This window comes from Perca flavescens, chromosome 5, assembly GCF_004354835.1.
Source record: "Perca flavescens isolate YP-PL-M2 chromosome 5, PFLA_1.0, whole genome shotgun sequence".
Classification (NCBI taxonomy): Eukaryota; Metazoa; Chordata; class Actinopteri; order Perciformes; family Percidae; genus Perca; species Perca flavescens.
This window is the reverse complement of record NC_041335.1, coordinates 38,336,797-38,364,296: the sequence shown is the minus strand read 5'-3', so window position 1 is coordinate 38,364,296 and position 27,500 is coordinate 38,336,797. Positions and strand designations below refer to the sequence as shown.

Genomic DNA, 27,500 nt, shown 5'->3' with positions numbered 1-27,500 from the left:
ACACACACACCCACACACACACACACACATGGAGGCATACGGAGACACACACACACACACACACAAACGGAGGCACACATACACACACACACGGAGGCACACACACACATGGAGGCACACATACACACACATACATACACACACACACACACACACACACACACACACACACACACACACACACACACACACACACACACACACACAGACACACGCACGCCTCAATCATGTACCACCTTTTTCAGTCCAAACACACACACACTCGGTTTGGTTTAGATTAGTTTTATTTGTCCGTCGTTATGTTAACAAACAAACATCTGCCAAAAAGGTCCAATTAGTGAAACAAAGAACCCCTAAAGAACACATAAAGAACCCCTAAAGAACACAAAGAACACACAAAGAACCCCTAAAGAACACATAAAGAACCCCTGAAGAACATATAAAGAACCCCTAAAGAAACCCTAAAGAACACACAAAAAACCCTAAAGAACACATAAAGAATACATAAAGAACCCCTAAAGAACACATAAAGAACCCCTAAAGAACACAAACACATCAAGAACCCCTAAAGAACACATAAAGAACACATATAGAACCCCTAAAGAACACATAAAGAACCCCTAAAGAACACAAAGAACCCCTAAAGAACACATAAAGAACCCCTAAAGAACACATAAAGAACCCCTGAAGAACACAAAGAACCCCTAAAGAACCCCTAAAGAACACATAAAGAACACAAAAGAGCACATAAAGAACCCCTAAAGAACCCCTAAAGAACACATAAAGAACCCCTAAAGAACACATAAAGAACACACAAAGAACCCCTAAAGAACACACAAAGAACCCCTAAAGAACACAAAGAACCCCTAAAGAACACATAAAGAACCCCTGAAGAACACAAAGAACCACTAAAGAACCCCTAAAGAACACACAAAGAACACAAAAGAGCACATAAAGAACCCCTAAAGAACCCCTAAAGAACACATAAAGAACCCCTAAAGAACACATAAAGAACACACAAAGAACCCCTAAAGAACACACAAAGAACCCCTAAAGAACACACAAAGAACCCCTAAAGAACACACAAAGAACCCCTAAAGAACCCCTAAAGAACCCCTAATGAACACATAAAGAACCCCTAAAGAACACATAAAGAACACACAAAGAACCCCTAAAGAACACATAAAGAACACACAAAGAACCCCTAAAGAACACACAAAGAACCCCTAAAGAACACACAAAGAACCCCTAAAGAACCCCTAAAGAACCCCTAATGAACACATAAAGAACCCCTAAAGAACACATAAAGAACACACAAAGAACCCCTAAAGAACCCCTAAAGAACACATCAAAGCATCCAAAGAGCAGCATGTCATGGGACCTTTAAGGGAGGGGCCCTAACCCCTGTAACAAACACTGTGCGTCCCGTCCAGTTCCTCCTCAATTCAACCCGCGCTGACCCCCCCGTCACCTTTCACTGGCCTCCCTCTCGTTGTGAGCTCTATTGTCCCGGAGTGAAGGAGGGATGACGAGGAGAACAAAGAGAACCACTGACACGTTGAACTGATATTTATGTAGTCGGGCCTTTGATGGGAGTCCGGAGTGTAACCGGAGAAGCCGGCGCTCGGGTCATTACGGCCGTGTGGAGCCGAGGGGCACAAAAGAAACCAACAAAGACCCAATGGAGGGAGACGGGGGAGGGTGGGGGGAGACAAATAAACACAGGACTCTCACCCAGGAGACCGGGGGTTCATATGCTGTTTGAAAAGAAAAGGAAAAAGAGTTTTGTCCTGCTGTACGAAGACAAAAATGTCAACAAAAAAAAGTGACAAAAAATGACAAAAATGTCCAAAGATTAAAGTGACAGAAGCGTAGAAAATGAAGCGATAAAAATGTCAAAAGATGGGCGCCTGGGTAGCTCACCTGGTAGCGCGTGCGCCCATATATAGAGGTGTATTCCTCGACACAGTGGTCGCGGGTTTGACTCCAACCTTCAGCCCTTTGCTGCATGTCATTCCCCCTCTCTTTCTCTCTCTCTCTCTCCCCCACCTTTCATGTCTAAGCTGTCCTATATAAATAAAGGTCTAAAATGCCCCAAAATATATATAAAAAAAATTAAAAATAGCCAGGTTGGCTCAGTGGGTAGAGCAGGTGCACATATACTGAGGTTTATGCCTTGATGCAGAGGTCCAGGGTTCAAATCTGACCTGTGATGATTTCCTGCATGTCCTGTAAAATTAAAGGTGGAAAAGCCCCCCCAAAAAAATCATTAAAAAAAGAGGCAACAACATTGTTGAAAAAGTTTTTTTCATGACTGAAAACTACTGTAAAATAAAGTTATTTTCCGTAAAATAAGGATTTTTTTTTTTTACAGTGAAAACATTGATTACATTACCTTTGAAGTTAACCCCAATTCAACTAAAGCTGCAAAGAATAACTATTAAATTAATCTCCGACTAAAAAAAAACAAACAAGAAAACGTGTAAGTAAGTAAGTCAAATTTATTTGTATAGCACCTTTCACAGATAAAAATCACAAAGTGCTTCACAATGAAATGCAATTCAACACAAGAAGTCACAATACGAGCACATGGAAATACAAATAGAAAATGTAACAAACAACCATAAAAAAAAAACATCGACTAAGTAAAAGCCTGCTTGAACAGCAGACAGTGTGACGTCGGCTTGTTAAATGTGAATATTTTCAGGAAATAATCAAATTTTTTTCAAACAGTTCCTCCAGAAAAACATGATTATATATATATATATATATATATATATATATATATATATATATATATATATATATATATATATATATATCAGAAAGTTGAAAAAATGTTGCGTTTACTTCACACAAGAGCAGCCATTTTCCCCTGTTGCCATGGGAACGTTATGAAGTGACGTAATTACACAACGTGAACATCATCAAAAAGCAGGATGTTGGGGGGGGATCTGACATGTACTTTGAATCTGTTAAGTTGGTATCCAATAAGAAAGCTATATTAATATCTGATATTATCTGAAATATCTTTAAGTGCTCCTGCTGTCTATATTATTATTATTATTATTATTATTATATATTATATTATATTAACAATTTTTGAGTCTGTCTCTTTTGTATCTTTATTTCCCTCTGTTAAGACTATTACTTTTATTTGTACTCTCATATTATATTATTTGTATATATTTTTGTATCTTATTTGTTTACGTATTGCGTTGACAAACCGCAGTTTTTGCATGTTCCCACAATTTCATCGCATAAAATTGCATAAATATCATATAGCATATTCCATCGCATTTTTTAAGAAAAAGTGCCGCATAATCAAGGATTTTCGCCCCGCAACAATCACAAAAAACTCCACATTTTTCTGGAAGGACTGAACAAAGAAAGCAGTTTGCCAATCAAGTAACAATGTTTCAGCACCACGGACAGCGACAGCTGGACAGCGATGGTGCTGAACAGTACAAGAGCTCTCAACCAGTGCCACACTATATAACTGACATGGCTCATATATATATATATATATATTAGGGGTGGGGGGGAAAATCGATACAGCATACTATCGCAATATTTTCTGTCGCAATACTGTATCGATACACAGATGCCAAGTATCGATCTTTTATGATATATGTGTTGGTTAGTTTGTCTGCTTGACAATCTGATTTCGCAGCAATACAATTGAAGTGGGATAAACAAACAGAGACATGTATCTTTTTTAAATAAAACGGATGTTGACAAAGTTTCCTTTTGGGGACATCATTTGAAATTGGGAAAAATTTGAAGTTGGAAAAAAAGTTATCGTGATGATATCGTATCGTGAAGCCTCTGGTGATTCCCACCCCTAATATATTTATATTAGGGCTGTCAAAATAACGCGTTAATTTTGATTAATTAAAAAAAAATAACGCAGATTAATCCATTCCATATTGACGTTTGACCCGGAGCCTTTCTAGCCACCATTCGAGTGTAAAATGAAGGAGGGAGACGAGGAGGTGCTGCCTGGATCATTGATGGGAACATGTAGCTACTTGTTACTTCTTCCTGCCAACCCTGGCTACCGAAATCTGGTGCCCCTGATAGGTCTGCTCTTCTCTCTGATGCTCTGAAATGGACGATACAGGCAACACAAACACCGCTGCACCTGACGCTAGCTAACACTACACTCGACAGCAGCTAACGTTAGCCTACCGCTAGCTAGTAGCTGGATTAAACACTGTTGAAATGCTAACAGCTAACGCTAAACGGTGTAAAGTTTGACTGTGTTTTACTGTCGAGGATTCAACGCCGGTGTGTAACAGTGTGCTAGCCTGACCAGCCAGCTGCCACTAGGGTGCGTCTAGATCTCTAGGCTAACAATCTGCAGCAAAAACAACACAGACGGTGCGTTCAATGAAACTGGTAAACTACAGCCTCGTGGTGCATTTGAAGTTAATGTAAATGTCCGTTTCCCATCTGGTGGTTGTTATTGTCGTTCAACAGCAATTTACTAGTGAAATAAGTTATTGTTATAGATTATTATCAAATCATTTTATTTTGACCATATGGCCTTAGCAATAAACAAGCCCTTCTTTAATGTCACCTACTGTTGTTTAGTACCCTTCTTTTTTCAATTAATTAATCAGAGTATGTAATTAATTTTGAATCGAATTAAAATCGATTGACATACATACACATATACATACACATATATATATATATATATATATATATATATATATATATATATATATATATATATATTTTGATAAGAAGAGCTGTATTATCACTACTGCCTGTTTGAAAAGAAAAGGAAACAGAGTTTTTTCCTGCTGCTGTACGAAGACAAAAAGTGCCAAAAAATGTCCAAAGATGGGCGCCTGGGTAGCTCACCTGGTAGAGCTTGCGCCCATATATAGAGGTTTGCTCCTCAACGCAGCGGCCGCGGGTTCAACTCCGACCTGCGGCCCTTTGCTGCATGTCATTCCCCCCCCCCCTCTCTCTCTCTCTCTCTCCTTTCAATTACAAGCTTTCCTATAGAAATAAAGGCCTAAAATGCCCAAAAAATAATCATAAAAGTGACAGAAGTGTAGGAAAAAAGTGATAAAAATGTCAAGAGGCAACAACATTGATGAAAAGTTGACTCTTTTTGCAACTGAAAACTACTGTAAAATAAAGTTATTTTCTGTAAAATAAGGATTTTTTTTACAGTGAAAACATTGATTGCATAACCTTTGAAATTAGGTGTGATGTCAACTTGTAATATGTTAATATTTTCAGGAAATAATCCACACATTAATCCAGAAAAGACATGAATACACAAAAATAATCAAGATGAATATAAAGATGGTTAATGTCTTACTGTCATTCTCAGAGGTGATCAGACCGTCCCGCGGCATCTTCCTCCCAACATCTAAAACATCCGGCAGACGCTGAAGCTGCAAGTGTGTGTGTGTGTGTGTGTGTGTGTGTGTGTGTGTGTGTGATGAGAAGTTCCCTTTCACTTTTTAACTTCGCCAGCCATCGACCTGAATCCTTGACAATGACGCCACTGAAACCGTAGAGCCGAGCAATTTCACTAGTGATGAATTATTCAAACAGTTATGACTGCCTTTATGCAGCTGTTTGTGTGTGTGTGTGTGTGTGTGTGTGTGTGTGTGTGTGTGTGTGTGTGTGTGTGTGTTTGTGAAGGTTTATTTGTGTGTGTGTGTGTGTGTGTGTGTGTGTGTGTGTGTGTGTGTGTAGGTGTGAATGTATCTGTGTGCGTGCGTGCGTGTCTGTGCATGAATGCTTGCGTGCATATGTATCTGTGGGTGTGTGTGTGAATGTATCTGTGTGTGTGTGTGTGTGTGCATGCATGCATGCGTGTGTATGTATCGGTGTGTGTGTGAGTGCGTGTGTATCTGTTTGTGTGTGTGTGTGTATATCTGTGTGTGTGTGTGCTGTGTGTGTGTGTGTGCTTGTGTGTGTGTGTGTGTGTGTGTGTGTGTGTGTGTGTGTGTGTGTGTGTGTGTGTGTGTGTGTGTGTGTGTGTGTGTGTGTATATCTGTGTGTGTGTGTGTGTGTGTGCGCGTGTGTGTGTGTGTATGTATCTGTGCGTGTGCGCGTGTGTGCGCATGCATGCATGCATACATGCGTGTGTATGTATCTGTGTGTGTGAGTGCGTGTGTGTGTGTGTCTGTGTGTGTGTGTGCGTATATCTGTGTGTGTGTGTGTGTGTGTGTGTGTGTGTGTGTGTGTGTGTGTGTGTGTGTGTGTGTGTGTGTGTGTGTGTGTGTGTGCATGCATGCATACATGCGTGCCTGTGTGTGTGTGTGTGTGTGTGTGTGTGAGTGAATGTGTGTGTGCCTGTGTGTGTGAACAGCAGCTGAGATCAGTTGCATTGCTGTTTTTTTTAACCAGGGCAGCAGTTTTCAGATTACATCATGTGTTTACATAATTGCAAAAGGCTTCTCCAATGTTTTCTCAGTTAGCCTTTTAAAATGATATCAGATTAGTAAACAGAATGAGCCTTTTTGGGACATTGGAGGAATGGTTGCTGATAATGGGCAATGTAGATATTGCAGTAGAGATCAGCCACACACAGAAAACTGCTGCCCTGATTTAAAAAAAAAAAAACACAATGCAACTGATCTCAGCTGATCTCAGGAGTGGAATGGAGATTTCTAAGTGACCCCAAACTTTTTACAGGTAGTGCATACCTGCCAACATTTGGTTTTCAAAATCCGGGAGATTTGTGACCGGGGGAGGGGGGGCTGTTAAGTGTACTGTAAGACCCCGCTGTGTTTTAATATGCTGGGTGATGTCATTTTTCCCTCCGTGCGCTACATTAAAATCAATGCGACACACCTTAATAAAAGCGTGGAGGTTGGGGATATGACTCTGGTAAGATGCATGTAAATTGTTGCGGCCAACACTGTTGAAATTTACAGCTATATTTTGATTTCTTTGCGGGAACGCCGCCTTCACCTGCCATCTTTATCGGCTCGCTTTTGGGTCTGAACTTTCCGCGAAGCTTACGCAGAGATCAACTGCGCAACTGGGTTAGAGGTTGGCTGGTTGAGGGTTAGAGGTTGCCAGGTTGAGGATTAGAGGTTGCCTGGTTGAGGGTTAGAGGTTGCCAGGTTGAGGATTAGAGGTTGCCTGTTTGAGGGTTAGAGGTTGCCAGGTTGAGGATTAGAGGTTGCCTGTTTGAGGGTTAGAGGTTGCCAGGTTGAGGGTTAGAGGTTGCCAGGTTGAGGATTAGAGGTTGCCTGGTTGAGGGTTAGAGGTTGCCAGGTTGAGGATTAGAGGTTGCCTGTTTGAGGGTTAGAGGTTGCCAGGTTGAGGGTTAGAGGTTGCCAGGTTGAGGGTTAGAGGTTGCCAGGTTGAGGGTTAGAGGTTGCCAGGTTGAGGGTTAGAGGTTGCCTGGTTGAGGGTTATAGGTTGCCAGGTTGAGGGTTACAGGTTGCAGGTTATAGGTTGCCAGGTTGAGGACTACAGGTTGCCAGGTTGAGTGTTAAAGGTTGCCAGGTTGATGTGACAAACGGTTGAAAATTGTATGGATTGTGTGAATAGAGTGCGCTTCATACAAGATCTGGCAACTGGTCAACATTAGACAAACATATTGGTCTGATTATTTATACAGGAGTTTGGGCCCTGCTGCAAACTAGGGGATTTTCCCGGAAGAAATAAAAAACCGGGAGGGGTCCGGGACACAGGACTAAAAAACCGGAGAAACCAGGGAATAACGGGAGTGTTGGCAGGTATGCGGTAGTTTACTTAGCCTACTTATAAATATTACAAATACAGTATGTTCAATAACACGCCACAAGTTATGTGCTCTTTTCCTAAAGCATTTATTTAGTCTCAGATCAGAATTCACCACAAATACCGACATGTGTACGTTCAACACCAACACCAACTTCCTCTATTATCGTCTTCTCTCCGGGCTGAACGCGGCGCATCACTTAGTCGACATACGCATGACGTGTTTGACCATGTTTCCGATGCCGTCGAATATGTAGTGATAGTGGTACTCCGTTTCCCACATGAAGGTTGGGGTGCTCACCACTTTGTTCTTCTCGTCCACATAGGCTTCGTGAGAGAGAGCAGAGTTAAGGTCAAAGCAGAACGTAGTGCCGGGCGCCTGGTCCTAAAGGGTTGTTCTTAGTGTCTTCATTAATCAGAGGTGTGTTTTGGGCGTAACATGCAATCAACCAATCAGAGATCATCTCCCATTCATCAACCAATCAGAGATCATCTCCCATTCCCTTTAAAAGCCAGGCGCGTTTGGACCTTGGAGCATTGCTGTTATGATGGAGGATTTACACCCTAATATTTGCATTTGTAATCTTCTGCATGTGTGTGTGTGTGTGTGTGTGTGTGTGTGTGTGTGTGTGTGCTGCTGTGTGTCCCTGTGTGTGTAACAAGCATAGTGTGTGCGCGCTGTGCACGAGCCAATAGGAGCATTTGACTAATGCTCAGTTAAAATAACAATGAAATGCTGCGTTATTGACTTTAGACCAGGTTTTTGTTGGTCAATGGTGAGATCACTTCCCGCTGCCTCAAGATAGCAATACTCCCAGAATGCACCTGAACACACCTCCCTGTAAGACCAGCACGCCCAGAATGCACCTGAACACACCTCCCTGTAAGACCAGCACGCCCAGAATGCACCTGAACACACCTCCCTGTAAGACCAGCATGCCCAGAATGCACCTGAACACACCTCCCTGTAAGACCAGCATGCCCAGAATGCACCTGAACACACCTCCCTGTAAGACCGGCACGCCCAGAATGCACCTGAACACACCTCCCTGTAAGACCAGCACACCCAGAATGCACCTGAACACACCTCCCTGTAAGACCAGCATGCCCAGAATGCACCTGAACACACCTCCCTGTAAGACCAGCACGCCCAGAATGCACCTGAACACACCTCCCTGTAAGACCAGCACGCCAAGAATGCACCTGAACACACCTCACTGTAAGACCAGCATGCCCAGAATGCACCTGAACACACCTCCCTGTAAGACCAGAATGACACTTACTAAAAGAAGCGTTATGTCATAAATGTTTATGACTTGTTTATGACACTTTTATGACAGTGTCATGTCACTCTTATGTAGATACCGCCAAGTAAAGTGTAACCGAAATACCATCAATATTGACATTGTGAGGATTCAGTTGCTAACGTGCATAAAATTACTTGTCAAAGGATATGTATGGCTCGCGGACGTTGTGGCGGGCGCCCATGCTCTTCACCGCCTGCACCATGTTTGTGTTTGGCCAGTTCCCCCAGCGGGTGTTTTCGTCTTTCTCGTATCCCATGGTTACCTCGATGCTCGGCAGCACGCGGCACGCCAGCATCGGAGCCATGCTGGCCAGTCTGAAACAGGAGCAGGTTTTCATTAAGATATTAGAACGATCGGGGGCTGAGAGTAAAGAAAAACAGAAATCAACAAAACTGACAACAGAGCCAAAAATATAGGATCAAAGATGCCGGCCCAAACCAATCTGGTGCCTTACAGGCCGGCTACATTACAGCGTAACGTACATGGAGTGGACTTTCCAACACTGCGCTTCCTCTATAATCAATGAAAGTGTTTACACCGGGCAGAGAGCAGCGTAGTGGTGCGTATGCTCCCGAGATCTGCTCTACAAGCGTAAAAACAGGACATCATAAAGTGTCTATATTTCTTTTTAAAGGTCCCATGACATGGTGCTCTTTGGATGCTTTTATTTAGACCTTAGTGGTCCCCTAATGCTGTATCTGAAGTCTCTTTTATATAGACCTTAGTGGTCCCCTAACACTGTATCTGAAGTCTCTTTTATATAGACCTTAGTGGTCCCCTAATACTGTATCTGAAGTCTCTTTTATATAGACCTTAGTGGTCCCCTAATACTGTATCTGAAGTCTCTTTTATATAGACCTTAGTGGTCCCCTAATACTGTAACTGAAGTCTCTTTTATATAGACCTTAGTGGTCCCCTAATGCTGTATCTGAAGTCTCTTTTATATAGACCTTAGTGGTCCCCTAATACTGTATCTGAAGTCTCTTTTATATAGACCTTAGTGGTCCCCTAATACTGTATCTGAAGTCTCTTTTATATACAGTACAGGCCAAAAGTTTGGACACACCTTCTCATTCAATGTGTTTCCTTTTTATTTTCATGACTATTTACATTGTAGATTCTCACTGAAGGCATCAAAACTATGAATGAACACATATGGAATTATGTACTTAACAAAAAAGTGTGAAATAACTGAAAACATGTCTTATATTTTAGATTCTTCAAAGTAGCCACCCTTTGCTTTTTTTGATAACTCTGCAAACCCTTGGTGTTCTCTCAATGAGCTTCATGAGGTAGTCACCTGAAATGGTTTTACCTTCACAGGTGTGCTTTGTCAGGGTTAATTAGTGGAATTATTTCCCTTATTAATAAAAAAGCAAAGGGTGGCTACTTTGAAGAATCTAAAATATAAGACATGTTTTCAGTTATTTCTAATTATTTTTTGTTAAGTACATAATTCCATATGTGTTCATTCATAGTTTTGATGCTTTCAGTGAGAATCTACAATGGAAATAGTCATGAAAATAAAAAGGAAACACATTGAATGAGAAGGTCCAAACTTTTGGCCTGTACTGTAGCCTAGACCTTAGTGGTCCCCTACAGTGTTGGGCAAGTTACTTCCAAAATGTAATACATTATAGATTACTAGTTACTGTCATTTGAGAGTAATTGGTTATATTAAAATATTACTGTCTCTGAATTGTAATGCGTTACACTACTTTTGCATTACTTTTGAGTTACTTTCACCAAAATAACAGCGGAAGTTTGACTTGGCAGCTAGCTTGTGAATTTCACCACTGGATCAATAAAGTCTCATCTTTATCCAGTTTAATACATCACAGATTATTCATAATATTTTGTATGATTAATATGAATATGCCAAGTAACTCCTTATGACCTCATATGGAGAAGATTCCTGATTGGTGGATCTGAGCTTTCATTTTCTCAAAGGCAGAGCAGGATACCCAGGGCTCGGTTTACACCTATCACCATTTCTAGCCACTGGGGGACCATAGGCAGGCTGGGGGGGAACTCATATTAATGTTAAAAAAAAAACTCATAAAGTGACATTTTCATGCCATGGGAACTTTAAGTTAAACTACCGATATACAGGAAACAACTTAATGACCCTAACCCTTTCGTTTGTTTTAAACTCAACAAGCAGTTTGTTGTATTTTAGCAGAATACTGAAAGCAACAGAACTGAGAACACTTTAATATCTGATTATTTATCTCAAGTTATATCGTTATCAAGATATTCAACAACGTTATTACATAAAGGCCTAGCATATTTTCCTCATATCTTGCAGCCCAAGTCTCCAGTTCTTCAGTTTTTTTATTGAATTAATGGCAACAGGAAATGATTACGCTGCTGGTGTTATCCTTTGAGTGACAGTTTGGGCCCAGATCCAACACTCAGCAAATCTTCATCCTCTGCTTCCTGCTCTGCTGCCAACTCCAGTCTTTAATTCCAGTAATCCTGCGTCTGCTATCATCACACACCTGCCAGCGGGAGTCCTTTTTACCTGACCCTTATATTGACCCATCACTCCACGCAGCAGATAAAAGGATCACAGACTGCCTGCTGCCTCAGTGTCGGAGCCTTCTTTCTGTCCTTTTTCGGAATTTGCTTGAGTGGAGGAGGGTTCTCGACATTTAGACCCTACTTTTATTTTCAAACTAGAGAGCGCCGAAACTATCAACGTAAAGATGAGTCGTAATTCATGCTTGAACAAACGACTTGTGTTGCTTGTACATGATAGAGTTTGACAGTTTTGCTTCTTCAGAACTGATGGATTAAATATCCATTAAATGATGTACGTACCCAATCGGCTTGCGCGAGCGATGGAATTCTTTAAGCACCCTCTCCACGTCGTTGTGCAGCTTGAAGTCTTTGCCGTCCTTCACAAAAGAGCATCTAAAGAGTCACAAAAACTAACCTTAGTGCTTCAATCTTCTCCACCACACAGTGTTAGAGTGATGACTTTAGCTATGTCCCAATTCAGGGGCTGCAGCCTTCGGAGGCTGCATTGGTAGACCTATTGCGTCACATCGGCGCGACAAAGGCTGTCCCATTTCCGAAGGCTCCTTCAAATGCTGTAAAAATCCTTTTACAGAATACAATTTTCGTCTGCTATTTCATTATTAAATTCACTTCTGAGATTCTTTTAGGCGATAAATTAACTGTGTAGATGTTGAATATACGCAGTGTTATGAACAGGTATGCCAAATTAAAAATTTGCTCCAAATTTGCTTCGGAGCGTAGAAGCTCCATAAACTGCCTGACGCCTGAGGGAGTAGCTAGATATCTGCAGGGCTAACGTTAGCTAGCTCTGCAGGGGTAGCTAGATATCTGCAGGGCTAACGTTAGCTAGCTCTGCAGGGGTAGCTAGATATCTGCAGGGCTAACGTTAGCTAGCTCTGCAGGGGTAGCTAGATATCTGCAGGGCTAACGTTAGCTAGCTCTGCAGGGGTAGCTAGATATCTGCAGGGCTAACGTTAGCTAGCTCTGCAGGGGTAGCTAGATATCTGCAGGCCCCGAGCCTGTGTACAATAATAGAAATTAAGACCGACCAGTGGGGTTCGGGGGAAAGATCTTCAGCTCTACCGTAGACTCCGAAAGCTGCAGCCCCTGAATTGGGACATACCTTTTTTTTGTTTTGTTGCTCACAGGTTCTTGGTGACGCCGTGGCCTCCGGGGAAGATGACAGCGTCAAAGCTGTTGATGTCTAGCTTGGAGAGGTCCTGCATCTGGGTCATCCCCTGACCGTGGCTGAAGCGAGCTGCCTCCATCATCATGTTCCTATGTGACGGCCAGAAATAATCATAAATACTACCTTATGGAATTAATCAAGTCAGGCAGTGTTTTTTTTATCATTCTATCTTTAATTGCTCTTGATTTTGTATGTATTTTATTGCTTATATTTTTATTTGTGTGTTCATACGTCCCTATGGTCCCAATGCCCAATGGTCCCACAGCCCACTGGTCCCACAGCCCACTGGTCCCACAGCCCACTGGTCCCACAGCCCTATGGTCCCACAGCCCTATGGTCCCACAGCCCACTGGTCCCACAGCCCTATGGTCCCACAGCCCACTGGTCCCACAGCCCTATGGTCCCACAGCCCAATGGTCCCACAGCCCTATGTTCCCACAGCCCTATGGTTCCACAGCCCTATGTTCCCACAGCCCTATGTTCCCACAGCCCTATGGTTCCACAGCCCTATGTTCCCACAGCCCTATGTTCCCACAGCCCTATGGTCCCACAGCCCTATGGTTCCACAGCCCTATGGTCCCACAGCCCTATGGTCCCACAGCCCTATGGTCCCACAGCCCACTGGTCCCACAGCCCTATGTTCCCACAGCCCTATGTTCCCACAGCCCTATGTTCCCACAGCCCTATGTTCCCACAGCCCTATGGTCCCACAGCCCACTGGTCCCACAGCCCTATGTTCCCACAGCCCTATGTTCCCACAGCCCTATGGTTCCACAGCCCTATGGTCCCACAGCCCTATGGTCCCACAGCCCACTGGTCCCACAGCCCTATATTCACACAGCCCAATGGTCCCACAGCCCTATGGTCCCTGCCTGTCTGCTTTTTTTTATTAAAATCTTTTGTATAATGTCATGTAAATTAGGTTTATTGACCATAATTCTTTTTTAAAAGCATCGAAAAAAGTGACAAAAGTGTCGGAAAAAGCGCCCAAAAAATGTCCATTTTCAATTTTGACCCGCTAGGAACATAAGTTTATGATCGACAGGAAGACAACACAATGGTTAAGTTTGCTTTTGCATGCTCACAAGAAAAGTTTATTGTGCATAGAAGAGAAAAGAAAATCCCTTTAGGGGCTACGTAAGAAACAGAAGTATTCTAGGACAAAATAGAGGCCTACCGGTTCTCTCCGGAGCCGGGCTGCTTCCTCATGTGGTCCATCACGTGCATCTGCTGCTGGTTCGGGGCAAACATCTGGAAGCGAGCGCCGTTACGGCTCAGGTGGTACATGGTGCTGAACACAGAGAGTGTGAGTTATCGTATCTGCGTGGTTTAATGTTCCTGCGATGATGTGAAACTCTGATACTTACTAAACTCCCTCGTGGACGTCAGTCCCGTCCCACCAGCCACATCCGGAGAAAACCTGCATCACATTTTGATTCACAAATCACAACAAAGCACACACTAATAAACACATTTGTGACAAGCTAATCCAGCTCACATTGTGCATAAAAAGTCACCAAAATGAAGCATTTGAACCTCATAATTAATTACAAAATGAGGGAAAAACTGCAAAAGGGCCTGATTTTGGACCACTAGGCTGGCTACGGTAACCTGGTCCTACCAGACTCTGGTCCATTAGCCTGGTCCTACCAGACTCTGGTACACTAGCCTGTTCCTACCAGACTGTGGTCCATTAGCCTGGTCCTACCAGACTGTGGTACACTAGCCTGGTCCTACCAGACTCTGGTCCACTAGCCTGGTCCTACCAGACTCTGGTCCACTAGCCTGGTCCTACTAGACTCTGGTACACTAGCCTGGTCCTACTAGACTCTGGTACACTAGCCTGGTCCTACCAGACTCTGGTCCATTAGCCTGGTCCTACCAGACTGTGGTACACTAGCCTGGTCCTACCAGACTCTGGTCCACTAGCCTGGTCCTACCAGACTCTGGTCCACTAGCCTGGTCCTACTAGACTCTGGTACACTAGCCTGGTCCTACCAGACTCTGGTCCACTAGCCTGGTCCTACCAGACTGGTACATTAGCCTGGTCCTACCAGACTCTGGTCCACTAGCCTGGTCCTACTAGACTCTGGTACACTAGCCTGGTCCTACCAGACTCTGGTCCACTAGCCTGGTCCTACCAGACTCTGGTCCACTAGCCTGGTCCTACCAGACTCTGGTACATTAGGGGAGGAGGGCCACGACATCATGGCCACCAACACACCTCAGCAAAGATTGTTCTTGCTCGGTCTTTAACTTCTGGATATTCGGCAGTGTTGCCACAACGGACCGAATGGCTTTGCTCGCATCTTTCTCCGCCGCCAATTACTCAAATTAATAAACACATGATTTCCCAAAGCCAGAATTAGCCAAAAGGCTATTTTTCATGTGTAGTCCCCTGCCTTCGATGTTAAAAAAGGCTTAGTAGTACTGGAAAGGAAGTAAAATGAAAATTGAGCGGAAGTACGTAGGAGAGTGGAGCCAGGCTATGGCTACGGGCCTGATAGATATGTTTCACTCACCACTGCAATATTGGTATTCCCCCAGTTGCCATAGTCCCCGTGGTGCACGAAGCAGGCCGGCTGGCGAGACAGAACAGCCAGCGTTTGTTTCGACAGCAGAGTCCTGGATGCCAGCATGATTTCCCTTCAACCTCTCTGTGTCTGGAGACAGAAATGTGAATGAACAGTTTGTTCGTTACAGAGCCTGTGAAAGACTTAATGTGAATGGTGGTAAAATCTCACTGCGCCGGTTTATATACCTGTAGAGTGTGACCGTGTGACGTTACAACGTAAGCTATTTTCTAAGAAAAGCCATCGCTACACCCTTCCCTTTTAATACCCTGTTTATTCATCTGATTAACTTAAGTCATTTGGCAACACCTGAGCCTTGGAGAGTAATCTAAACGTGTTGCACATTAAACCGTGGAACTCTTTGCATTGCATTCAGATGGAGAAACCTGCAGAAAGAAAACGCAAAAATAACGTTTTTAATAAAGTTTTAAATGTTGACGTATGGTTTCTGCACAACACTCTTCATCCATGTTCATCTTTCTGAAAATGTTTCCAGCATTGGAAGAAGTATTCAGATCCTACCACAACATTTGGACTGTACAGTACTGGAGTAAATGTACTTAGTTACATTCCACTGCTGGGATGACTATATATATATTTAACCAGTTTTGTCTTTGCCATTTGACATTATACCTTTACTCTAGATTTATCATTTTTTGACACTTTAGTTGCTTTTTTCAATGTTTTTATTGTTTAGGTTTTTGTCAATTATTCCACATTTTTGTCACTGTTGAGAGGTTTCAGTCATTTCTTTTGGCGCTTTAGTCCCTTTTTTCTACATTCTTATCTTTTATTTTAAGGTTTTTGTCACTTATTATCAGAGTTTTTGTTGGCATGAAGTTTAGCGGAGTAGAAGTAGAAAGTGGCATGAAAAGAAAAGAGTAAAGTGAAGTACAAGTACCTCAACATTACAGTACTTAAGTAGATTTACTTAGTTACATTCCACCCCTGCTTTACACAGTGCAAGGCCTGCTGTATGCCCTTTAAAGGCTATTAGGTTGTAAGGCTCTTACTCATTGTAATGCGTCTACAACGTCTAGACAGTAAACCCAGAAATACCCCGGTGAGACGGAAACGTCAAAGTCAATATACTGTTCAATAAAAAGTGCAGCGGCAGGCCACACGTGCCGAAGAGAGTTGTATGGAGCAGACCTAAAAATAAATCTGGGGATTTTCTTTTTACTGTTAAAGTTAAAGAAAGTTTTTTGAAAGAGCATATACATGTATGTTTTACAAAAAGATAAGATATTTTTAACGAGATTTTTTTTAAGTAGTAATGTTAGCGCCAGTGTTGTTGTCAAGGACACCTTAACCCAGACCAAGTCCAGGATTGAGTTTAAAATCCTTCTCTTTACCTACAAAGCTCTAAATGGTCAAGCACCATCATATCTAGAAGAGCTCCTAATACCTTATTGTCCCACTAGAGCACTGCGCTCCCAGAATGCAGAGTTACTGGTGGTACCTAGAGTCTCTAAAAGTAGAATGGGAGCCAGAGCCTTTAGTTATCAGGCTCCTCTCCTATGGAACCAGCTCCCAATCTGGGTTCGGGGGGCAGAAAATGTAATCGCTTTCAAGAATGAACTTAAAACTCTATTTGATAAAGCTTATAGTTAGGGAGTGAGGAGTTGCAGTGTTCACCTAACTGGCCCACCTGCTTCTCTTCATAATTGTTAGATTAATAATACATAACAAAGTAGAGGGAGGCAGGCCAGCCAAGCCCGATCCGGCAGGGGGAGAGTTCTAAGCCCGAAAAAGCTACCTCTCCTTATGACCTGTCTCTCTTAGTTACGCTGTTATAGTTACGCTGTTATAGTTCTAGACTTCCGGGGGACTTCCTTCCTTCCTTTGACACACTGAGCTGCTCTCTCCTCTCCCTTTCTATTACTATTATTATTACTATTTGTGTGTATCCCGTCCCAGAAATGCTGGTTACTAATCCTAGCTTCTGGGAAGTTTACTCCCCGGAGTCCTTATGTTTTTTCCCCCAGTGTATTTCCTTGGAGAACGTTGGCACCAAGATCCTGGTTCCAGCTGTCGCCGTGGTCCTACTGCACTCCCTGCTGAGGTCAGCGGTGCCCTGCAATGTCCTGCAGCTTCCTGCTGAACCCTGCTGCTTCCTGCTGAACCCTGCTGCCTCCTGCTGAACCCTGCTGCTTCCTGCTGAACCCTGCTGCTTCCTGCTGAACCCTGCTGCTTCCTGCTGAACCCTGCTGCACCCTGCAGCTTCCTGCTGCTTCCTGCTGAACCCTGCAGCTTCCTGCTGAACCCTGCTGCTTCCTGCTGAACCCTGCAGCTTCCTGCTGAACCCTGCTGCTTCCTGCTGAACCCTGCAGCTTCCTGCTGAACCCTGCTGCTTCCTGCTGAACCCTGCTGCTTCCTGCTGAACCCTGCTGCTTCCTGCTGAACCCTGCAGCTTCCCGCTATATTCCAGTCACTCTTCCATTATTAATTTGACTATTATCGCCACTGTTCATCACACCCGCAACCGGCCCGTCAGACACCGCCTACCAAGAGCCTGGGTCTGTCCGAGGTTTCTTCCCAAGAGGGAGTTTTTCCTCGCCACTGTCGCACTGCTTGCTCTTGAGGGAATTACTGTAATTGTTGGGGCTTTGTAAATTATAGAGTGTGGTCTAGACCTACTCCATCTGTAAAGTGTCTCGAGATAACCTATGTTATGATTTGATACTATAAATAAAATTGAATTGAAGTCATTACCAAGACGTGTATCAAGACCAAGACTTTGAGGGGTTAAGACCGAGACAAGACCGAGACTTTGAGGGTTAAAGACCGAGATAAGACCAAAACTTTGAGGGATTGAGACCGAGACAAGACCGAGTCTTTGAGGGATTGAGACCGAGACAAGACCGAGACTTTGAAGGGTTAAGACCAAGACATGACCGAGACTTTGAGGGGTTAAGACCGAGATAAGACCGAGACAAGACAGAAACTTTGAGGGGTTAAGACAGAGACTTTGAGGGGTTAAGACCGAGACAAGACCAAGACGAGACTTTCAGGGGTTGAGACCGAGAAAAGACCAAGACCGAGACTTTGACGGTTTAAGACCGAGATAATACCGAGACTTTCAGGGGTTAAGACCGAGACAAGACCAAGACCTTGAGGGGTTAAGACCGAGACAAGACCAAGACCGAGACTTTGAGGGGTTGAGACCGAGACAAGACCAAGACCGAGACTTTCAGGGGTTAAGACCGAGACAAGACCAAGACTTTGAGGGGTTAACACCGAGATAAGACCGAGACTTTGAGGGGTTAAGACCAAGACAAGACCAAGACAGAGACTTTGAGGGATTGAGACCGAGACTTTGAGGGGTTAAGACCAAGACAATACCGAGACTTTGAGGGGTTGAGACAGGGGCGGAGCCAGACGATATAAACATTTGGGGCTTAGCCCAAACCTTGGGGGGTCCAGGGAATGCTCCCCCGGTGGAGATTTTTTTAACCAATTACGTCAGCTAAATGCACTATTTTTAAGGCTGTTTGAGATAATAGAATGCATAAGGATGCAAAGGAATAGGAGTGTTTCATTAATATTATTATTAGTGTTTTTGTTATTATTAATAATTGCTCAGATTTACACAACAAAAGACACTGACAATTCAACCAAATACAAAGTATTTATTCAATTTCCGCATGGTGACTTATGATGTGGGGGGGTATGGGGGTCCTCCCCCATAAAATTTTGAGCATTAAACTCATCATTTCCTGCATTCTGGTGAATTTGTATGCACCTATTTATACCTTTTTCTGAATAAATTGATGCTGGAAATCTTTATGTAAAAGGTGAACATAGATTATAATCCAAATATAAAAACATAATGGAATATATGGAGGTAAGGCTCTCAGGCATTCTGTATTGCTTTCATCTATTTATTCTCCTGTAGATCAGATTTTCTAATTATATCTGAGTCAGCACACATGTAGCCTAGAGGCATCATTTACTCTTCCCTTTTCTTTTGCATCTTTTGTTGAGGAAGTAACCTCCTTAAATGTGCATATGACAATTATTCACGTCAATGATAAATTAATTCATTTGAATGAATTAATAAAGCCCTGGACTGTTATATTTCAGATTTGTTTGAGCAAGATTTCTGCTCATATCCAAAACTTTGTGCACCTTCAAAATATATCTGATTTTGGAGGAGTCGTGATATTTTGAGAAAAATAAAGTTATAATAGTCAATATATTTCACAAAATAATCCACCTGCACCATAATCTGCTGTGCATTACGTGATTGCTCTGCTGATACGGTAGATCTCAGACCTCCTGACAGACACAGAGCCCAGTTTGTGTCTCAGGGACTTGGAACTCGAAAATCTCAACTTCCGAGTACAAATGGTACGCACCGTTATACTTCACCTTACTTCCTGCTTTGCTCCGTCATAACTACTACGCAGGGCCGGGTCTAGACTTTTGGGGGGCCCTAAGCAGGATTTGGTTTGGGGGGACTCTCCACATTGTAACATGTTGCCACTGCACTTGGCACTTAACCAACTTGTGTATTGTAAATATTAGTTTAAGCACTCATAATGTACAAATACACATTTCAAAGACTAATGTGAGACCTATTAGCAGCAACGCTATTTCTAAATAGACCAGCTCTGTTAGGAGCTCTATTGTGGGACATTTCAAGCGCTCTTGGGGGGCCCACTGGTAGCCACGGGGCCCTAAGCAGCCGCTTAGTTCGCTTATGGGTCGGGCCGGCTCTACGATACGATACGATACAACTTTATTGTCAGCCAAAGGCTGAAATTCTTTGTACATCCCTGGGTAGTTTGTTTAAGATGAGCACGTAGACATACATCCAAAAACAGTAAATGACATACACATACATCCTAATGAGGACAAACACATACATCCAGACATTCATGAGATTAATAACACCAACAAACATACATGAGACATTACCACAGATGACATAAACTCCAAAATAAGGAAACGGAGAAAACATATATAACAACAGTACATGACATAAACATACACACAGACAAAGTCTTGGAGATGTATATCCCGGAAATAAATATTGCACTGAGTTTAATGTAACCGGTTTAGCAATAGGATAGATTGATGTATGAAGGAGTTTTTAAGTCTAATACGATTAAAAGAATGAACTCTAAAGCGTCTGTTTGAAGGCAGAAGCTGATATTCACTGTGCAAGACATGTAAAGAGTCATTTGAAATAGTTTTTGGGCGAAGAAAGTCTCCCAGATTTCTTCTGGCCATGGTAACAAGTAAAGAACCCGAAACTCAGAGTACAGATTAGCCTGGTTGACACCAGACCCTTCTCAGGTGTAACTGAGAGTGGGTCTGGGGAAGGTTCATTCACAGCCCATTTCCAAAGGGGGCGTCACCAACGGACGCCGCTCAAATGCCTCTGCGCGCCATTGGATAGTCCTTCAACCAATCAGAGCCAGGATCTGGGTGATGTAGCAGCAACAGCTTCGGTGGCCGTCATGTTGAATGTAAACAAAAAGCTGCTCGCCGTTGCTGAGCTATCGTCATCGTGTAGAGCCCGCCTCAGGGGTTGTGATTGGTGTAGAGCCCTCCTCAACGGTTGTGATTGGTGTAGAGCCCGCCTCAGGGGTTGTGATTGGTGTAGAGCCCGCCTCAACGGTTGTGATTGGTGTAGAGCCCTCCTCAACGGTTGTGATTGGTGTAGAGCCCGCCTCAGGGGTTGTGATTGGTGTTGAGCCCTCCTCAACGGTTGGGATTGGTGTAGAGCCCTCCTCAACGGTTGTGATTGGTGTAGAGCCCTCCTCAACGGTTGTGATTGGTGTAGAGCCCTCCTCAACGGTTGGGATTGGTGTAGAGCCCTCGTCAACGGTTGTGATTGGTGTAGAGCCCTCCTCAACGGTTGTGATTGGTGTAGAGCCCTCCTCAAGGGTTGTGATTGGTGTAGAGCCCTCCTCAACGGTTGTGATTGGTGTAGAGCCCTCCTCAACGGTTGTGATTGGTGTAGAGCCCTCCTCAACGGTTGTGATTGGTGTAGAGCCCTCGTCAACGGTTGTGATTGGTGTAGAGCCCTCCTCAACGGTTGTGATTGGTGTAGAGCCCTCCTCAAGGGTTGTGATTGGTGTAGAGCCCTCCTCAACGGTTGTGATTGGTGTAGAGCCCTCCTCAACGGTTGTGATTGGTGTAGAGCCCTCCTCAACGGTTGTGATTGGTGTAGAGCCCGCCTCAACGGTTGTGATTGGTGTAGAGCCCTCCTCAACGGTTGTGATTGGTGTAGAGCCCTCCTCAACGGTTGTGAGTGGTGTAGAGCCCTCCTCAACGGTTGTGATTGGTGTAGAGCCCTCCTCAATGGTTGTGATTGGTGTAGAGCCCGCCTCAACGGTTGTGATTGGTGTAGAGCTCCCCTCAGTGGTTGTGATTGGTGTAGAGCCCTCCTCAACTGTTGTGATTGGTGTAGAGCCCTCCTCAACTGTTGTGATTGGTGTAGAGCCCTCCTCAATGGTTGTGATTGGTGTAGAGCCCTCCTCAATGGTTGTGATTGGTGTAGAGCCCTCCTCAACGGTTGTGATTGGTGTAGAGCCCTCCTCAACGGTTGTGATTGGTGTAGAGCCCTCCTCAACGGTTGTGATTGGTGTAGAGCCCTCCTCAACGGTTGTGATTGGTGTAGAGCCCTCCTCAACGGTTGTGATTGGTGTAGAGCCCTCCTCAACGGTTGTGATTGGTGTAGAGCCCTCGTCAACGGTTGTGATTGGTGTAGAGCCCTCCTCAACGGTTGTGATTGGTGTAGAGCCCTCCTCAAGGGTTGTGATTGGTGTAGAGCCCTCCTCAACGGTTGTGATTGGTGTAGAGCCCTCCTCAACGGTTGTGATTGGTGTAGAGCCCTCCTCAACGGTTGTGATTGGTGTAGAGCCCGCCTCAACGGTTGTGATTGGTGTAGAGCCCTCCTCAACGGTTGTGATTGGTGTAGAGCCCTCCTCAACGGTTGTGAGTGGTGTAGAGCCCTCCTCAACGGTTGTGATTGGTGTAGAGCCCTCCTCAATGGTTGTGATTGGTGTAGAGCCCGCCTCAACGGTTGTGATTGGTGTAGAGCTCCCCTCAGCGGTTGTGATTGGTGTAGAGCCCTCCTCAGTGGTTGTGATTGGTGTAGAGCCCTCCTCAACTGTTGTGATTGGTGTAGAGCCCTCCTCAACGGTTGTGATTGGTGTAGAGCCCTCCTCAATGGTTGTGATTGGTGTAGAGCCCTCCTCAACGGTTGTGATTGGTGTAGAGCCCTCCTCAACGGTTGTGATTGGTGTAGAGCCCTCCTCAACGGTTGTGATTGGTGCCTCGATTTGGAAAAATTGGAAATGGGCTCTTGGCCAGACGGACTTGCAGAGAAAATCTCAAATTTGCCGGAAGTTGGTCAGGGTTTTTCAGATGACAAACATGAGACAAAATATGGCATATTAATTTTTTATTATGACCACTTTTTTATGTAGAAACAATCAATATGTACATACTTGTGGTAATGAAAGTATATGATGACAATTTGAGGAACAAAGTGCAGAAATGGGGAGCAAAAACAGAACAAGATACAGAGTCACCACATCTATCACAGTTTTAAGCCTCAGCAGGCAGCTCATGTGACGCTTTCTCTGCCTGAAAGGTTTAAAATTTGCACACGAAAGAACTCATGCATATAAAAACATATACTGAAAACTGTCCCGTATGGAAATCACAAAGTACAAACAAAAGGTTTTCGTCTTTAAAATCAAAATACGAGAAACGTGACACGACTTAACTTCCAACAACTCTTATTTTGAAAATGCACACGTTTCTAGATTTCTCCGCGGCTGCTGAAGCTCTCGACACACACAAGACATGCCATGATCCTTTTTTTTTTCTTTTAAAACCACAAAGACTCAAACGTCACGTTTTTTTGACAGGTTTTCTCGTGTTATTTCAAGTAAAGATGAAGTTAAATAAGACTAAACCAGTGACGGGCGTCTACGAAGCAAAAAGAAAAGAAAATAAGACACAGCACAGACGACTAAATAATAAATAAGATCTTCGTATGAAAGGCTTTGTCTAAAATAATCTTCTCAGTGTAATTCTGCATTTTCTGATGGATTAGGAAAATAAAATCATACATTACAAACGGCAATATATATAAAAAATTAAATCAAAATGACGCTCAAAAGGACAATTCCGGCGCAAAATGAACCTGGGGGTTAATAACCTATGTGTACTGTGCCGAGTGCTCTCTGGGACATGTTTTCATAGTAATCGAATGTATGTCTTGCTTCAGCTAGCTTTAGCGCGAACTGGTGAATTCGGGGCGCTTGGAAAGTAAAAATCCATCACTATTTTATTCCACTAACAAGGCTCAAAATAGCACCCCGCTTCCACGGTAGCATAATGAGGCTCCCTACATGTTGACCAAAGCATTGGGAACTTTGTAAGTGTACAGACAGTTTAGAAAGATAGTAACGTTCTCGTATACAGGTGGCTGCAGCCTTGGGAGCTACTGTCTTTCTAAACTATCTTTTTAATAAACTGTCTGTACACTTACAAAGTTCTCAATGCTTCGGTTAACATGCATGGACCCTCATTATGCTACCGTGGAAGTGTGGTGATATTTGGAGCCTTTTTAGTCGTATAGAAATAGAGATTTGTGATTACTTTCAATTAATAAAGTCCTACTTGCAAACAAGCAATTGGTGTAAATGCTTTTCCATAAAGCTTGATTGCTTTCTGGTGTAATTGTTCTTTGGTTATCTGATTTTTATTTTTTTCCAGTTTTCCAGTATTTCTCTATCTTCTCTTCAGCTTCTCTTTTGTGCTTAATTGCTATTCATGCATTTTGTAATGATCATTCTGGTGATGTCTGGGCAGGGGTGTGGGGGGGAAGTTAGTATGTGAGTGAATGTGTATGTTGTACTGTAATGTCTTGTCCTTTGTACTGTCCAGTCCTACCGAGGACCCTTCAGAAAATGAGATGACACATTTCAAGAGGTATTCCTCGTAAAATAAATGAATAAATAAATAAAAAAACTTTCCAAGTGCCCTGAAAACCTATCAGTCTGGCATCTTGAGATGGAGAACATTTGAAAAGCCGTTAGCCAAACGACCGACCAATCAGCGTTGGTTTTGAGGCGGGTTTAGGTGGTGATAGACAGATGGTTTATCCAATCAGCTAATCAGGATTTCCAGACAGCGGTAGCCCTAATTCTGTTATCTGCTCGCTAATGCTTTTTTCCCTTGGATCCTTCTTTTGGAATATAGACCAGGAACCTGAAATGGGGCCTTTTATTCTTTTATTCCTAAATTCTCGTTACACAAACGGCAAATCTCCTTTACCGACATGCTGCTAGCTTGCTGAGCTAACAAGCTATGCTTTGCCTGCAGCAGCAGCAGGGGTAGCCTGGCTCGTGGTTGTATTTTCATACGCTTCGTTGATCTGATTGGTTGATTTGGCCCCGTCTATCACCAACTATAGGTGGTCATAGACAGATGGTTTATCCAATCAGCTAACCAGGATTTTCGCCCCCTTCCCAAAAGTGCTCCAACGGAAAGTTCCCAGATGGATAAGCCGAGCAAATGCGAAGCGATCCATCTGGTGGAGTCAGGTAACTGAATACTAGCGTTGCAAGCTAATCACTGGTTCGCGCTAAAGCTAGCTGAAGCTAGATACGCATTTGATTACTATGAAAACATGTCCCAGAGAACACACGACACGGTACACACACGTTATTAACCCCTAGGTACATTTTGCGCCGGAATAGTCCTTTAACAAAGCTCCAAAACGAGCATCGAACCTCTGACAATCTGCCGACAGCTCGGTCGCCAAAAAAAAAAAAAAAAAAAAACTCCGGCACTTATCCGGCCGCGGCTTCGTCCGTAACTCGTGATGTTAAAGCACTCCCCGCAGTTTAAGTTTGCTTTACGCGTAAAGAACCGAACTCTAGACGCCATTTACATGCATATCACTAGGGTTGGGCATCGAGAACCGATTCCTACGATTCCATCGGTGTCGTTTCTTTATTGGGATCGTTTTGGAGGATTTGGTTTCAAATCCGATCGCGGCTTCCCAATTTAACATGCGCAAGTTTTGGTTTCCGTAGCAGCCAGGCGCTTGTTGTGTTGCAGCCACGGAGCTCAGTAAGCGGAGCTCTATCTAGTCTGGCTTTATTTTTTACGTTGAAAAAGCTGTAAAACTGCCAACCACCACTGAATCAAAATAAAACTTTCCTCTTCTTTGTGAAATAAGCATGTGACCCGTTCAACTCCGCCCCTCAAAGAATCGAGAATCGATGAGAACCGGAATCAGAATCCTTAAAATCCAAAGGATGCCCAACCCTACAAATCACAAACAGCTTCAGTGGTGAGCGTTAAGAATCATCTCCTACATTTTCTGCCACCGCTAAAGAAAAGGCTTTCATGCACCCAAAGCGCACCGTCAGTCAACCAATCAACCAATCAAAGTTCTGCGCACAGACCGCGCTCGTTACGGCGAGATATTTCGCAAAGATATCCATTTTATAAAGAGTGTGAGTGGGGGGAAGTTTTGCTCATCGAGCCAAAAGCCGTGCTGAGAGAGAGAGAGAGACAGAGAGAGAGAGAGAGACAGAGAGAGAGAAGCGAGTGTTTAGCAAAAAGGCCGGAGCGTGGCGATCGTTACGGCGTGTATGCCGGCGGCGGCTGAAACTGATTGGCGATGTCGTAGTCGGCGGGGAAAGTCTCGCTGCTGTCCTCCATCTCGGAGAGCAGCTCCAGCGCCTGCTCCTCCTCCTCGGTGGGGTAGTGGCGCAGCAGGTTGGCGGCGGTGGCGAGGATGGAGGCGCCGCCCGCCCCCGCCACCAGGTAGAAGCTGATGGCGAAGGTGACGTAGATGAGCGAGCCGTGATACTTCTTGTGCTGCTGCTGCAGGGACAGGATGAGCTCCGACGCCCAGTAGCAGAAGCCGATGACCGTGGCACACTGCAACACTGAGAGAAATAAATACAATATAATAAAATATCTTGTTAGGCAGATGACCGAGACACACTGAAAGAGACTAAAAGAGACTTCAGATACAGTATTAGGGGACCACTAAGGTCTATATAAAAGAGACTTCAGATACAGTATTAGGGGACCACTAAGGTCTATATAAAAGAGACTTCAGATACAGTATTAGGGGACCACTAAGGTCTATATAAAAGAGACTTCAGATACAGTATTAGGGGACCACTAAGGCCTATATAAAAGAGACTTCAGATACAGTATTAGGGACCACTAAGGTCTATATAAAAGAGACTTCAGATACAGTATTAGGGACCACTAAGGTCTATATAAAAGAGACTTCAGATACAGTATTAGGGGACCACTAAGGTCTATATAAAAGAGACTTCAGATACAGTATTAGAGGACCACTAAGGTCTATATAAAGAGACTTCAGATACAGTATTAGGGGACCACTAAGGTCTATATAAAAGAGACTTCAGATACAGTATTAGGGGACCACTAAGGTCTATATAAAAGAGACTTCAGATACAGTATTAGGGGACCACTAAGGTCTATATAAAAGAGACTTCAGATACAGTATTAGGGGACCACTAAGGTCTATATAAAAGAGACTTCAGATACAGTATTAGGGGACCACTAAGGTCTATATAAAAGCATCCAAAGAGCAGCATGTCGCTTTTAGGTAGAACGTGAAAATATCTTGGTAAAACATGATACATCTTGTTAAAAATATCTCATTAGGCAGATGACCGTGGCACACTGAAACACTGAACCCTTCAGCGTTTCCTCTATGTTGATGGCGGCCCGCCACGGTAAAAATGTCTGCCACCCCGGTATGAGAAATAGGGCGGACGCACAACAGGGTTTCTGCTACGTACATGTAGCAGCGCTGCTCCTTCAGCCGTTAATGAAAAGTCATAAAGTCGTAATTACACGACGCTGCAGAGCCGTCTGCTCTACTGAACTCAAGCGATCTGTCGTCTGCTCTCTCTCCCCTTTAGGGTCCACGTTTAGGGTGAGCAACTGGACCAGTGACGGGACGCCATCGCTCGCCAAGTCACGGCCACCAAATAAACAACAGGACGAGTACTACTCGTCACTCAATCTAACGCAACGTGACAAAAAAGTGACGAAAGCCGCGACATGAAATCCGCGCTCTACGTGGGTCTAGGGGTGGGGGAAAAAAATCGATACAGCATAGTATCGCGATATTTTTCGTGGCAATACTGT

The 27,500-nt window shown here is 43.7% G+C and overlaps 3 protein-coding genes across 3 annotated transcripts in view; all 3 read right to left on the bottom strand.

Moving 5' to 3' along the window:
* tmc1 (transmembrane channel-like 1) overlaps positions 1–5,378 on the bottom strand; it is a 42,409-nt gene extending 37,031 nt beyond the window's left edge. The window contains exon 1 of the mRNA XM_028579210.1: positions 5,342–5,378. Coding sequence (XP_028435011.1) covers positions 5,342–5,378 — 37 coding nt within the window. The remainder of the gene's footprint in view (positions 1–5,341) is intronic.
* A 2,454-nt stretch (positions 5,379–7,832) lies between these two features.
* gatd3l (glutamine amidotransferase class 1 domain containing 3, like) lies at positions 7,833–16,388 on the bottom strand. Its single transcript, XM_028578817.1, has 7 exons — positions 15,270–16,388; positions 14,115–14,167; positions 13,925–14,038; positions 12,705–12,836; positions 11,859–11,951; positions 9,184–9,349; positions 7,833–8,059 (listed from the first exon to the last, which is right to left on the bottom strand). The coding sequence occupies exons 1-7, from the start codon at positions 15,384–15,386 to the stop codon at positions 7,925–7,927; spliced, it is 810 nt and encodes a 269-aa protein (XP_028434618.1). The 5' UTR covers positions 15,387–16,388; the 3' UTR covers positions 7,833–7,924.
* Positions 16,389–24,821: 8,433 nt separating this feature from the next.
* The window catches only part of tmem127 (transmembrane protein 127), a 9,654-nt gene continuing 6,975 nt past the window's right edge, over positions 24,822–27,500 (bottom strand). Inside the window, exon 3 of the mRNA XM_028578448.1 lies at positions 24,822–26,254. Coding sequence (XP_028434249.1) covers positions 25,944–26,254 — 311 coding nt within the window. The 3' untranslated portion in view covers positions 24,822–25,943. The remainder of the gene's footprint in view (positions 26,255–27,500) is intronic.